At 35.4% G+C, this 12,574-nt stretch overlaps 2 protein-coding genes across 2 annotated transcripts; both read left to right on the top strand.

The window, feature by feature from the left end:
- Positions 1–4,503: 4,503 nt before the first annotated feature.
- Positions 4,504–6,600, top strand: LOC111452295 (L-ascorbate peroxidase, cytosolic-like). Its single transcript, XM_023092935.1, has 9 exons — positions 4,504–4,611; positions 4,814–4,951; positions 5,031–5,205; positions 5,293–5,358; positions 5,593–5,641; positions 5,732–5,814; positions 5,942–6,021; positions 6,113–6,274; positions 6,393–6,600. The coding sequence occupies exons 2-9, from the start codon at positions 4,833–4,835 to the stop codon at positions 6,406–6,408; spliced, it is 750 nt and encodes a 249-aa protein (XP_022948703.1). The 5' UTR covers positions 4,504–4,611; positions 4,814–4,832; the 3' UTR covers positions 6,409–6,600.
- A 1,857-nt stretch (positions 6,601–8,457) lies between these two features.
- Positions 8,458–11,881, top strand: LOC111452292 (mitogen-activated protein kinase 3-like). Its single transcript, XM_023092931.1, has 6 exons — positions 8,458–8,814; positions 8,927–9,056; positions 9,615–9,752; positions 9,862–10,191; positions 10,510–10,693; positions 11,210–11,881. Exons 1-6 carry the CDS (start codon positions 8,654–8,656, stop codon positions 11,377–11,379), a joined length of 1,113 nt encoding a protein of 370 aa, XP_022948699.1. The 5' UTR covers positions 8,458–8,653; the 3' UTR covers positions 11,380–11,881.
- The last annotated feature ends 693 nt before the right edge of the window (positions 11,882–12,574 follow it).

Genomic DNA, 12,574 nt, shown 5'->3' on the forward strand with positions numbered 1-12,574 from the left:
GTTTACCTGTTCTGAAGATGCTTTTGAAGATCCCGATCAGGATCTGACCTCGTCTCGGCGGCAGCTCCGAGAATCGCCGCTTCGGTGCTTTGGAATCCATTGATGGAAGTAGAGTTAAGAGGAGTAAGAAGTTGCAGTAGCGGTGGGAGGAGGCGGCGCTGGAGATGGTCTGAAAAGATAGAAACTGGGGAATTATGAGAATATTGAATTATAAATGAATCAGGAAGCTTAAATAGGGGGGGTGGAAAAAGGGCGAATTGGGTATTTCGCCCTTACATTAGCTTGTTTATGAAGGCTTCTAGAATGAGAGAGGGGGCATTTTGCAATTATTGGAAATTTAGGGGTCATAAGACGGGGAAAGTTGTTAAAAGTTGTTATAATTAAGTTGCATAGAGTGGGGTAGCCTTGTCGGAGAATTGGTGCCACAGTGGGCTCTTTTATCCTTAATGAGTTTTTTTCACTAGCCTGATTAACTGTATTGAAATTTTGTACGATATCTATTTTTTAGACTACGTGATTGACATGATATACAATAATTTTGTGGTAATTACGAGTTATGTGATGAGATAAAATGTCGCACAAAAGTAACCAAACGAGGTGATCACGTCACTCAGTGTAGAAGTGGACCTATGTTTTATTTCTTGGTTCCAAAATAGGGATCAAACTGCTCGGAGCATCACAAAGTAGCATATGCATCTCTATGTTACGTGAGGATGAGCGATTTTGGTGACAACTTTGTTCGAGGTTCTTTGACATTAGTAATGAGCCAATCACGTGTATTCCCCTTCTTGTCTTTGATTGTCGATGCCCTTTTAGATTGTCTTTTCTAGTTCTAGCGTTGTAGGCATCATTTAACTCATCTTTGAATTTGATGTACATATTTACTCGAAATGTTATTGTCGAAATCTAAATAAGAAAAACATAACATATCTTCATGTGACAACGATGTAAACTTATTTGACTTGGGGGACAATATTATTTGTAAAAGATAATGAAATTGCATACCAATTTGGTGCTTGTCAGACTTGCTCCATTGTTTAACCCTCTTTGGGTTAAAAGAAAAAAAAATTTCAAGTCTTTTAGGAATTTTCTCGTTTCATTCATATTTTAAAATAAAATTAACATGAGCCAAGTTGAACTGAACACATGAACTCCACGGTCCGGGACATATGTAACCATGGACCCAATTTTCTCATCTCGAGGCTCGATCATGGGAAGGATTAGAGACATAAAAAAAAACACGTGGTCTGTGATTGCCCTATTGGAGGATTGATGTGAGGAAGACTTTGTGTGATTGGTAAACATTAATTTGATGTTATTATTGGAATTTTAAAGGCTAGACCAACCGTAATTACTCTTCGATCAATTACACACATCGAAGATGGTTTGGTTAAGGTATATGTATATAAGTCCTATGTTTTTCATCGTATGAATATAAATATTCATTTTCTCTACGGTAAGGATATGCTGATTGATGTGTAAAAAGAGTCATTGAAAATGAATGTAACAACCGAAGTTCACCGCTAACAAATATTGTCCACACCCTTATAAACGGTGTTTCGTTCTCTTTCTCAACTAATGTGAGATATCACAATCCACCCCCTTGAGGACCTAGTGTCATCGCTAACACTTGATCTTTCTCTAATTGATGTGGGACCCCCACCAAATCCACCCTCCTTTTGGGCCCAACGTCCTTACTTGGGCCCACCACCCCCCTCTTATTGACACTCGTTCCTTTCTCCAATCAATGTGAGACCCCTATCAAATCCACCCTCCGTCGAGGCCCAGCGTCCTCGCTGACACTTGTTCCCTTCTCCAATCAATGTGCGACCTCCACCAAATCCACCCCCCTTCAGGGCCCAACGTCCTTACTTGGGCCCACCACCCTCCTCCAAGGCCTAGCATCCTCGCTCACACTCATTCCTTTCTCCAATCGATGTGGGACCCCACCAATCCACCCCCTATGGGGCCTAGCGTCCTTACTTGGGCCCACCACCTCCTTCAGGGCCCAACGTCCTCACTAACACTAGTTTCTTTCTCCAATTGACGTGGGACCCCCACCAAATCCACCCCCTTCGAAACCCAACGTTCTTACTGGCACACTGCCTTAGGTCTATCCCTCTTCAGGGAACAGTCTTCTCGCTCGCACCTCGCTTCTTTTATCTTTGTAATCCTCATAAATTAGCTATGAAATATTTATGAAATTTGGGTTCATGCCTCTCTAGCACCTTAGGCTGCTCCAATCATCACTATTTGGGCTCAAAACATAAGTCCATTTCATTTTTAGGGCTTAACAATTTTGAGCCTATGTATAAAAATCTTCTCACTTTCTCCAATATTTCAACTATTTTATAATACAATTGCACTTACATATACAACAATATCATTATTTTCTTTCAATAATATTTAAAAGATATTATAAATTATTATTATTATTATTATTATTTTAATTATGTCCTTAGGCATACCTACTTAAAATAAATAAATATATATTTTATGAACAATCATATTCTTTTTGTAGGGATAAATTAAGTTTCTTTTGATTATCCTTCCATTCAAATATATTAATAAAATAATATTTAAAAATACGATTGTATTTTTAGTATATAAATTATAATTATTCATTCCTATGTGCTCTTTTTAAATGTTCTCTTACTATTATTTCTCCCTATTTTTTAATTTACCTAAATCTGCTTCGTTTAAAATTAAATTTTAAAATAAAATAATATTTAAAGAATACGATTGTAATTTTTTTTTATTTCCACGAGATATGTGCTATAATTGTGTTCCTTTCAAATTTTTTCTATATATATATATATATAGTTTCTATTTTTAATACAATTTGTAGTAATTTTTTTTATATAATTTTATAAAAAAAAATGTTATATTTATAAAAGTGAAGATTTAAGTCGAGAAAGGAGATATAATTCCTATAATCGACCCTATTTAACTTTTATTTTCTTTTTTATTTATTATTTAAACAGAAGTTTCAACTCTAACAAAAAAAAAAAAAAAAAACTTAATTTACGGATTAAATAAATATTTCTAATTTCAATAAAAATTATATTAATTAAATTAACTTTTTTTTAGAGGGGGAATTATATAAAAACATGTAATTATGGTTAATTAAATGCGGGTTAATTAATGGGAGGGGAGTTGTGGGTGTCACGTTCTCCCCCATACAAATATTTTTAAAGTCAAGTCAGCCAATTTCACGGCCCACTACATGCCGTCCATTTGGAAAAATTCAAAATCCTCATTGCTGACGTGGCTCATCCTCATTGGTGGTTACGATCACCCACACGGGTCATGAACCTGGACTTTTATTTATATTACAAAAATTAAAAACAATGGAAAACCGATGGAGGTAGCACTGACACACATCCTCGGTGTCTACCACCAATCAAACTCAGCGGTGATCCAATGTACTAAATTGACCAAGTCACTTTATCATTTCCCATCAACGGAATCTTTCGATCAAACAAGCGCGTTCACACACAAACATATAAATTTTTTTTTTTTTCTTTTACCAAATAACATGCCTTTTAAAATCCACAAATTTATCGTATATGAATTAATGATTTTAAATTTTATCGGATAATTTTTAATAAAATATAAAAAAATATAGCGAAGACGCTTTAATTTTTAATCCCTATTTATCTTTTTAAGACATTTTATTAGAATTTTTTTAAAATTTCATATTTATTAGACGAAAAATTGATAGGTCAACCATAAATTATAAAATTCGCGATAACATGATATGATTTTTTTTATTTACTATTTATATTTATTTAATACCTACTTTGAAATAAAATATTAGCTGTAATTTATAATTTCCCTAAAAAGTAAAACAGCATTATTGTTGGATAAACCAAAATTCTCCTTTAATCACTTATTTAGGGAAAAAAAATTTGGTTTTTTTCTGTCTTATTTAATATTATAATAAAGGAAATTTAATAATTTTATACAATATAATCCATAATTAGATAATAGTTTTTTGGAATATTATTTTTTTTTTTACATCTTAAAAATATTTTAGGTATTTTTTTTGTAGACAACCTTAAAAAATATTATAATATTTTAGTTTTTTTTTAATAGAAAAGTATAAGAAAATTCCAATTGTCTAATTTTGGTCCAACAATATTAAAATCAATGAGAAATTCAAAATTTCATCATTTGTAAACAGAATATATAATTAATATGGAAAAGGTAATATAATAAAAGATAATATTATTTAAATGAAAAATGGTGTAAAAAAAGGAAATATTATTCCTTCTAAGGTCAAATTCAAACTAGAAAATGTCCAATTAGGACAACTTTTGAGTTGTCCGAAGAAGGGTATTTTGGTCATTCAGTTGGGCGGTCCATTCAGTTTCCTCTGGGTCCGGTTTTTTCTTAACTCTTTGTCACCTACCTTCTCGTCAAATCCCATCCTTACCGTTGAATTTGAAGCTGCTTCATAATCTGACGGTCAGAATCAAGCATCTAGAACCCTCTTTTTTCTCGACTGCCATTATTTATGTAGCTGCCCCTCTCAGTGAACTCGTGCTCGACTCACTCCCTTTGGTTACTTTCCTCGTTCATTTCCAAAATCTTTCCATTTCTACGAAGGTATATTGTTTTTTTTTGGATTATAATAGTTGACTTAGATCGAAATCAAGCATCAATCGCTCATCATTTTCGATTTTTGATTGTGGATTCTCTTGATTTTTTGGAATTTTTGTTGAGATTTCTGGATTTGAAGTTGATTTTAAGCTGTTCTTGGTTCGTGGATTTGATATGAAAATGTGGATGTTGATTTGTTTGATTTCAGTATCATCGTCAATTTCACCATGACAAAGTGCTACCCTGTTGTAAGTGAGGAATATCAAAAGGCCGTTGAAAAGGCCAAGAGGAAGCTTAGAGGACTCATTGCTGAGAAGAATTGTGCTCCTCTAATGCTCCGTCTTGCGTATGTTCTTGTTGTTCTTGATTTCTGAGTTCTTAGTTTTTCCCTATTTTTGTGAGTGATTGTGGTTTTATTTTTTCAGATGGCACTCTGCTGGAACCTTTGACCATAAATCCAAGACTGGTGGTCCGTTTGGAACTATGAGGTTCCCTAGCGAGCTCGCTCATGCAGCCAACAGTGGCCTTGACATCGCTATTAGGCTATTGGAGCCTATCAAGGAACAGTTCCCGATCCTCACATATGCTGACTTTTACCAGGTAATTTCTCCGATCTGATCTGTTTTTTGTGGACTTTTGATCTTGATTGTTGTTTAATTTTGTGTTTCTGGGTTTGATTTCTTCCAGTTGGCTGGTGTTGTTGCTGTCGAGATCACTGGAGGGCCTGAGGTTCCTTTCCACCCTGGTAGAGAGGTCAGTGATATCCAATTATCTGTTCTATTTGATTGGTGTAGCGTTTGTTCTTAGTTGAGAATGGATTTGGATATCTGGATTGTTTCAACTTTTAATGTTTATTCATTATGGTCTGAAACCATAGTAACCAGATTGAATCAGAGCTCAAGTAATGCAAACTAGCAATGATAATTTAACCTGTTCTTGACTTAATGAACTGTTCTGATATTGAAAATTGGTGTTCACTGTATGCAGGACAAGCCCGCGCCACCACCGGAAGGTCGCTTGCCCGATGCTACCAAGGGTTAGTATCCATGACAATATGGTTGTTATGTGAATGGTGAAGACGAATTTTTAGATTAGAAAATTAACTGATGGGTTGTGTTCTGTTCAGGTTCTGATCATTTGAGGGATGTTTTCTACACCATGGGCCTCTCTGACCAGGACATTGTCGCCCTCTCTGGCGGCCACACATTGGTTTGTTCCGTTGAAATTTAGTTCTTGAGCTTTGATGATTAGTGATATAGAAATGAATCCATGAACTGGAATTTAGTATAGTCAAGCAGTTCGAGTTTTCGAAGCTAATGATGATTTAACTCGACAGGGTCGGGCACACAAGGAACGATCCGGGTTTGAGGGACCATGGACTTCCAACCCTCTCATCTTCGACAACTCGTATTTCACGTGAGTTAAAACCATTTTATTTATAAATGGAGCTTGTGAAGAAATGTTGAAAGCTCTAATTCTTTTATGTGAACATGCTTGTTTACGACAGCGAGCTCTTGACCGGGGAGAAGGAAGGTCTTCTGCAGTTGGTATCGGACAAGACACTTCTATGCGACCCTGTCTTCCGCCCTCTCGTTGAAAAATATGCTGCAGATGAGGATGCTTTCTTTGCTGATTATGCTGAGGCTCACCAGAAGCTTTCTGAGCTCGGGTAAGACTTTTCGAACTCAAGTTTAACGTGTTCTCTTGTCGTCCATCGTGTTGTCCATTGATAGCTCGAGAGATAATAAAGAGGACAAGTTCATAACTTAGTGAAATTTCATTTGCAGATTTGCTGATGCTTGAGCAATGGAAATGGAAAAACGAGGCTGCAGGCTGTTGTTGTTTATGTTAGCTTTGATTTGTAATGAAATGGGTAGGTTGGGTTGGGTTGGGTGGCCCTGTCTTTTTTTGTTGATTTGAATTTTGGATTTTGCCTCATCTCCCAGCCTCTTTGGCCTTGAATAAAGTTGCTTCAAAGTTTATCATTTTGGTGTACTTTTTAGGCATAAACCAATCAATATCTTGAATGTTTTGAGCCCCAAATGCTTGCAAGTGGGTCAATTTGGCTTGCCTTGGCTTGTATCTATTTATGGTCAAGATGCTTTGGTATCGACGATGTGTTGTCGAGCCAGGGCTCTCCTAACAACTATGACAATGAACGTGTTCTAAATGATGAGAGTTCTCTTGGCTTCCTCCATTGTCAATTTGGTTCTATACAATCTCTAGTGGTTGTACTATCAACTAAGACGAGCGAGAGTATTCTAAACAATGGTGACCTCTTTTTAAATGATAGTGGTTTAGAATTGAACGGTACAATAGTCCCAAACAATCTTTAATAGCTTCTGATAGTTCTCGACTAGATGAGCTAAACACCTACTCCCACTCCATCGATTCTCTCACATGCGATTCTCGCTCGAAGCCTTTCCACAAGTTCTTCTTCTATGTACTTCTTACTCAATTTTGTTCGAATATCACGTCTTGCTTTCATGCTTCCTCTTTTGTGGTCAACTTCTCTCAAAGTCACTTTACGATCCCCATAATCCTTTGTTTCTTTCCAACTAAACCTATTTCGGAGTCAAAATGTCATAGTGTTTTTCTTCGTTTTATCTTTTGGTCTACGAGCTTAAAAGCGTTGAGAAATCCTACCATTTGTGGGCATCGAAGCCAACATTCTCAATTTTTTTCGTAAAGAAAAGTATCACATCAAAGGAAATACTATTTTTATGCTATGGTTGCGAATTTGGAAAAGCCTATGTGAGGAAATTAGATTATAAAATTTTAAACGTGTTTTTGGTGCTTTTGTTTTTCCTCGTCTTGGGCCTACTAAGAACAAAAATTCCAATTTCATTCTTCCAATATAGGATATACACACTTACATGAGCCTCTACACGTGCAAAGGGACCCATTAAGCGAATATCTTATCTTTGTAAACCATTAACTTGCTTATAGGTGTACACACTCTCGTGCAGCTAAATCACGAAAAGTAATAAAACCTGAAGTCATTCTTACTGGTTAGCACGTCCATATGAGAAGAAGTAATCCAAATTGATTTAAATGTCCTAAATCAATCCTAAACAACTTTAAGTATCACTAATTCTCTAAAATAGTAGTTACACTAACCTTCTCTAGCCTTAATTAAGATAGAAATAGTTCAGAAATAGGTTAAAATGAGCCGACCGAAATCAAACTCAACTCACTAGGAGCCGTCAAGTCGATAAAACCTAGCTAGAAGCTACATAATCATGTAAAGGACGATCAACAAAGGGAGCTCTTGTAACGATCCAGATCTACCGCTAGCAGATATTGTCTTCTTTTGGCTCTCTTTCGTGCTTCCCCTTAAGGCTTTAAACCCGTCTGCTAGGAGAAGGTTTCCACACCCTTACAAATAGTGTTTTGTTCTCCTCCTTAACCAATGTGAGACATCACACCTCTAGTACCAGTATCAATTATATGTGGTAATGATCTTGAACAAATTAATTGTTTAGAAATTTATTCATGATAATGTTAATTTAAAATTTATCATTTTTTATTTCAATAAAATAATCCAATAATTTTATAATTTAAATAAATAAAACTCGAAGGAAAAAAAAAAAAACCCAATACATTAAATCGATTAAATTAAATGATTAAAAGGATGGTTAAGCAATAGATTAAAATAAATGGAATTATGTCCAAATTTTGGAACGAAGACGACGACGGAAGCCGTTGACAAAAGGAAAATGAATTTGGACCGTCGATTAAAGGCGGCTGAAATGTTATCCGTCCGATCCTCCGTGAGAAGCGCGTAAGCCATTTTCCTCCCGCGCGGGCCTTCGTTTCCCTTTCCTAGAATTTACTCCTCACTCTCTCATTTTTCGGTTTGACAAATTCTTCTCTGTATAAATATTCTCCAAATTCTGAACTTCTTCGTCAAACTTTCGGTCTTGGTCCTCATTCTTCATTCTGGGTTCAATTTCTAGACTCAGAATCGAAGAATTCTTTGCAGGAGGTGTTGCAGATTAGAGCGGGGATTCTTTTTTTCGTTGTTCGATTTTTGCGGTCGAAGAATATGGCTGATGTTGGTCAGAACAACACCGGTGATTTTCCTGCTGTTCCTACCCATGGCGGTCAATATGTGCAGTATAATATCTTCGGGAATCCGTTTGAAATCACCTCCAAATATCGTCCGCCTATCATGCCTGTAGGTCGCGGCGCCTACGGAATCGTTTGGTATTTTCATCTGTTTTTGTTGGAATTGTTGGTGATCTTGTTTGGAAACGCCTTTGGATTGAGTTTTTGTCTTATACTTTTTTTTTTTTTGTTGGATTTGGTTTGTTTGTAGTTCGATTTTGAATTCGGAGACCAACGAGATGGTTGCGGTTAAGAAGATTGCCAACGCGTTTGATAATCATATGGATGCGAAACGGACGCTCCGTGAGATCAAGCTTCTCCGGCATTTGGATCACGAAAATGTGAGAGAGTTTATCCCTGTAGTTGCTATAATTGTTGTTTCGATTAATCGATGCGATTTTGATTTCTTCCGTTTGTGTATGTGGATTCAATTTGGTGTTCATCTGATTTTGGACGGTGTTGAATCATTAACCGCGCTCAGCGTCGTTGAATTGCAAAATATTGATCGATCAATTCTTTTGTCTAGAACGGTTCTTGGTGGTGATTGACTAATCTCAATAATTTTGTGTTGTTCTTGGTGGCGTGGGTAATCATGATAGAATCCTAGAAAGTTCATTTTGAATCTATTCAATTGTGATGTGCCGGTCTGTTTATGCAATTGAACAGATTATTCTTGGTGATTTGGCCCATAACCTATAGTAGCATTTGGTTCTGCATAATTTTGTTGATTGTGGGAAGTTTTTGGGATTTGACTTTTTAGAATTATACTTTACTGGAATTGGAACTGCTTTTTATGATGGGTATTTTGCTTTCTTTATACTTCCTGATTTGAAGGAAGTTTTTAAATAGTTGTTCTTTAGGGCCACACACTCATATAGATTGTGATTCATTTGATGTAGGTAATAGGCATAAGAGATGTGATTCCTCCTCCTGTGCGGAGAGAATTCAGTGATGTCTACATTTCCACTGAACTAATGGACACCGATCTTCACCAAATAATCCGCTCGAACCAAACTTTATCAGAAGAGCATTGTCAGGTAGGACGACGAGGTCCCTTTGTTCATCATTGATTATGTTAATTGCACCTTTGATTTTTTTTTTCTTCAACTATTCCTCTTGTAATATAAGATTTGGCTTGCTTTGCAGTATTTCCTTTATCAGATTCTCCGAGGACTTAAATACATACATTCTGCAAATGTCATTCATCGGGACTTGAAACCGAGCAATCTACTGCTTAATGCGAACTGTGATCTTAAAATTTGTGACTTTGGTCTTGCTCGTCCAACTTCGGAAAATGAAAGCATGACAGAATATGTTGTTACGAGATGGTATAGGGCACCTGAGTTACTATTGAACTCTGATTATACAGCTGCTATTGATATATGGTCTGTTGGTTGCATCTATCTGGAGCTTATGAATAGAAGGCCTCTATTTCCAGGCAGGGATCATGTGCATCAGATGCGTTTACTGACTGAGGTAAAACAATCTATACAGAGTTTATGCAGTTTTTTGGTTATAGACTATCCAATTTTGACTAATAAAGATTTAGCTGATGTGAAAATGTACCAGAGAATTTTTGTTCCTGGACAGTTCTTGTGATCTGAATTTTGTTGACTATGACACTCTGTCAAAGATAATTTCTTGGTTCTGTTTTGATAGTTTTCATCAGTTTCCATTTGGGATATTGAGTTTGGCCAATGATTGTCAAGTTCTATTTTTCCACTAAAAAAAGCTAATGTTCTTTCATTTGTTCTGAAATTGATTGCCTTCTCCTTGTATCATTTTAATTATCAGCTTCTTGGCACACCAACCGAATCGGATCTTGGTTTCATTCGAAACGAAGACTCGAAGAGATATCTTCGGCAGCTACCTCCACATCCTCGTCAGCCATTAGCAACAGTTTTCCCTCATGTTCATCCTTTGGCAATTGATCTTGTGGATAGAATGTTGACGTTTGATCCAACCAGGAGAATTACTGGTAAATATTTATCAAATCTCAATTCTTTAATCATTCGATGGTTTGAATGATAGTTTAGTCATTAGAATGTGTGGAGTAGGATACATTAAAGTATGACTTCTAGATTTCCTTGCAATTTTCTTTCAAGGTATAAACTATCATGGATTGGTTCAATATTCAACGTTGGAAATTCATATTGTCATTTGAGGTCATTGTTTAAACTTTAGCATTATTCTGAAATACAATGGCTTGCAAGTTTTTTCATTCTAAGTATTATAAGATCGATAGTTGTCATTTGGGATTAGTGGTGTGCATGTGCTGATCAAGACAATCTAAATTATTTCCTCCATTGGCATGGAATTTCAGCATTAAGCAGCAAGCTATACGTTTATGTTCCAATATCTTCTTGTCATTTCTCCTCCCATTTCCTCGCTGTTGCTGGCCATGCTCTTCATGTTCAGAATAGATGGCTGTTGAAATAGTTTTCCTTTTCACATCGTTCCTTGGTTTAACTTCTCGAATTTTTGTTTTGAACAGTTGAAGAAGCATTGGCACATCCATACCTAGAGAGACTGCACGACGTAGCTGATGAGCCAGTTTGCCCCGTGCCATTCTCGTTCGAGTTTGAGCAACAATACCTGGATGAAGAGCAGATGAAGGAGATGATTTACAGAGAAGCATTGGCACTCAATCCAGAATTTGCATGACCATAAATGTACATGTCGTCTTCCTGAGCAACTGCAGCGACTGCGCAAATATGGAATAACACGCGACAAAAGGATCAGGTTGGTATACGAAAACGAAACCTCGTTAATTATGCTTAGGATATGTTTGAGAGTGATTTTGGAATGACCCAAACCACCTTCATCATGTCCAAAATTTACTAAAAAGAACACGACAAAAGTGATTTTGATCCTTCCAAAATCACTCCTAAACATGTTCTTCCCATGTTAAATTAGCTAACTTATCTGTTTCATTCATCACTATCACTATCCATCCGTCCCTTAAAAAAAAACTCAGTAAGAGTTACCTTTTTTTTACTTCCACGGAATTTGTTAGTTTATTTTTTTTTGCTCCACGTTTGATCGTTTGAGTTGTGCTTATGTTGTTTTCTTAGTATTTATTTGTGTTTGTAACGTCGAATCTGTATTATGTATAGCAAACTCAATTAATGAAAGTTCTATTTATAATGTATTCTCATTGCCAGCATTTTAAAAATAGGATGTGTTTGATTTTAGTCCCTACATTCATTTTTGCGAAATTATTGATTTGGTGCCTATGATAATATTACAATTAATTTGTAACAAAAAGTTAGGTGCAGTGTCAAATGAAGCTGATGTAGACTGATATGATATTTTTCATGTAAATAAAAATCTTAAGCATGTCTATTTATATCCTATTTTATTTACGATGTGATTCGATGCGTGTAGAGTTAAATTAATATTTTTATAAAAGCATAGGACCTCGAATATAAAAGTATCAAAGACCCAAATCTTTAAAATAGTCAATTACGCACTTGAATTATTACATCATTAAATATATTAATTTTTAAGTTGGATAAAAAGAAAATTAAATTTTTGAGTGGATAAAAGACACTTATGATATGTAATCTTATCATAATTGAGAATGTTTGCTTAAATTAAATGAATATAATATATTCGCGACAAATATCTAGATAAGCAAGACATATATTTAGATATTTACTTTCTAATGAATGAGAATTTAAAATAACTGAATACAATATATTTACCTTTGATAAAATAATAACGAATTTTGTAATTTAGTAAAAAAAATACATACATATAATATATGAATGGATAAGACTAGGTGTTATCTCTTATTTATTTATTTATTTATATTATATTATGTCATACATCTTATTTAAGATTACATAGATTAGGT

Source organism: Cucurbita moschata, unplaced genomic scaffold, assembly GCF_002738365.1.
Source record: "Cucurbita moschata cultivar Rifu unplaced genomic scaffold, Cmos_1.0 Cmo_Scf00014, whole genome shotgun sequence".
In the NCBI taxonomy this organism is placed as follows: Eukaryota; Viridiplantae; Streptophyta; class Magnoliopsida; order Cucurbitales; family Cucurbitaceae; genus Cucurbita; species Cucurbita moschata.

Excerpts from the sequence above, each read along its gene's own strand:
- LOC111452295 (XM_023092935.1), top strand. The coding sequence starts at position 4,833 with ATGACAAAGTGCTACCCTGTTGTAAGTGAGGAATATCAAAAGGCCGTT. Across the intron at positions 5,359-5,592 it reads CTTTCCACCCTGGTAGAGAG|GACAAGCCCGCGCCACCACC; the intron begins GTCAGTGATATC and ends CACTGTATGCAG. Across the intron at positions 5,642-5,731 it reads CTTGCCCGATGCTACCAAGG|GTTCTGATCATTTGAGGGAT; the intron begins GTTAGTATCCAT and ends TGTTCTGTTCAG.
- LOC111452292 (XM_023092931.1), top strand. The coding sequence starts at position 8,654 with ATGGCTGATGTTGGTCAGAACAACACCGGTGATTTTCCTGCTGTTCCT. Across the intron at positions 8,815-8,926 it reads GGCGCCTACGGAATCGTTTG|TTCGATTTTGAATTCGGAGA; the intron begins GTATTTTCATCT and ends GTTTGTTTGTAG. Across the intron at positions 9,753-9,861 it reads TATCAGAAGAGCATTGTCAG|TATTTCCTTTATCAGATTCT; the intron begins GTAGGACGACGA and ends CTTGCTTTGCAG.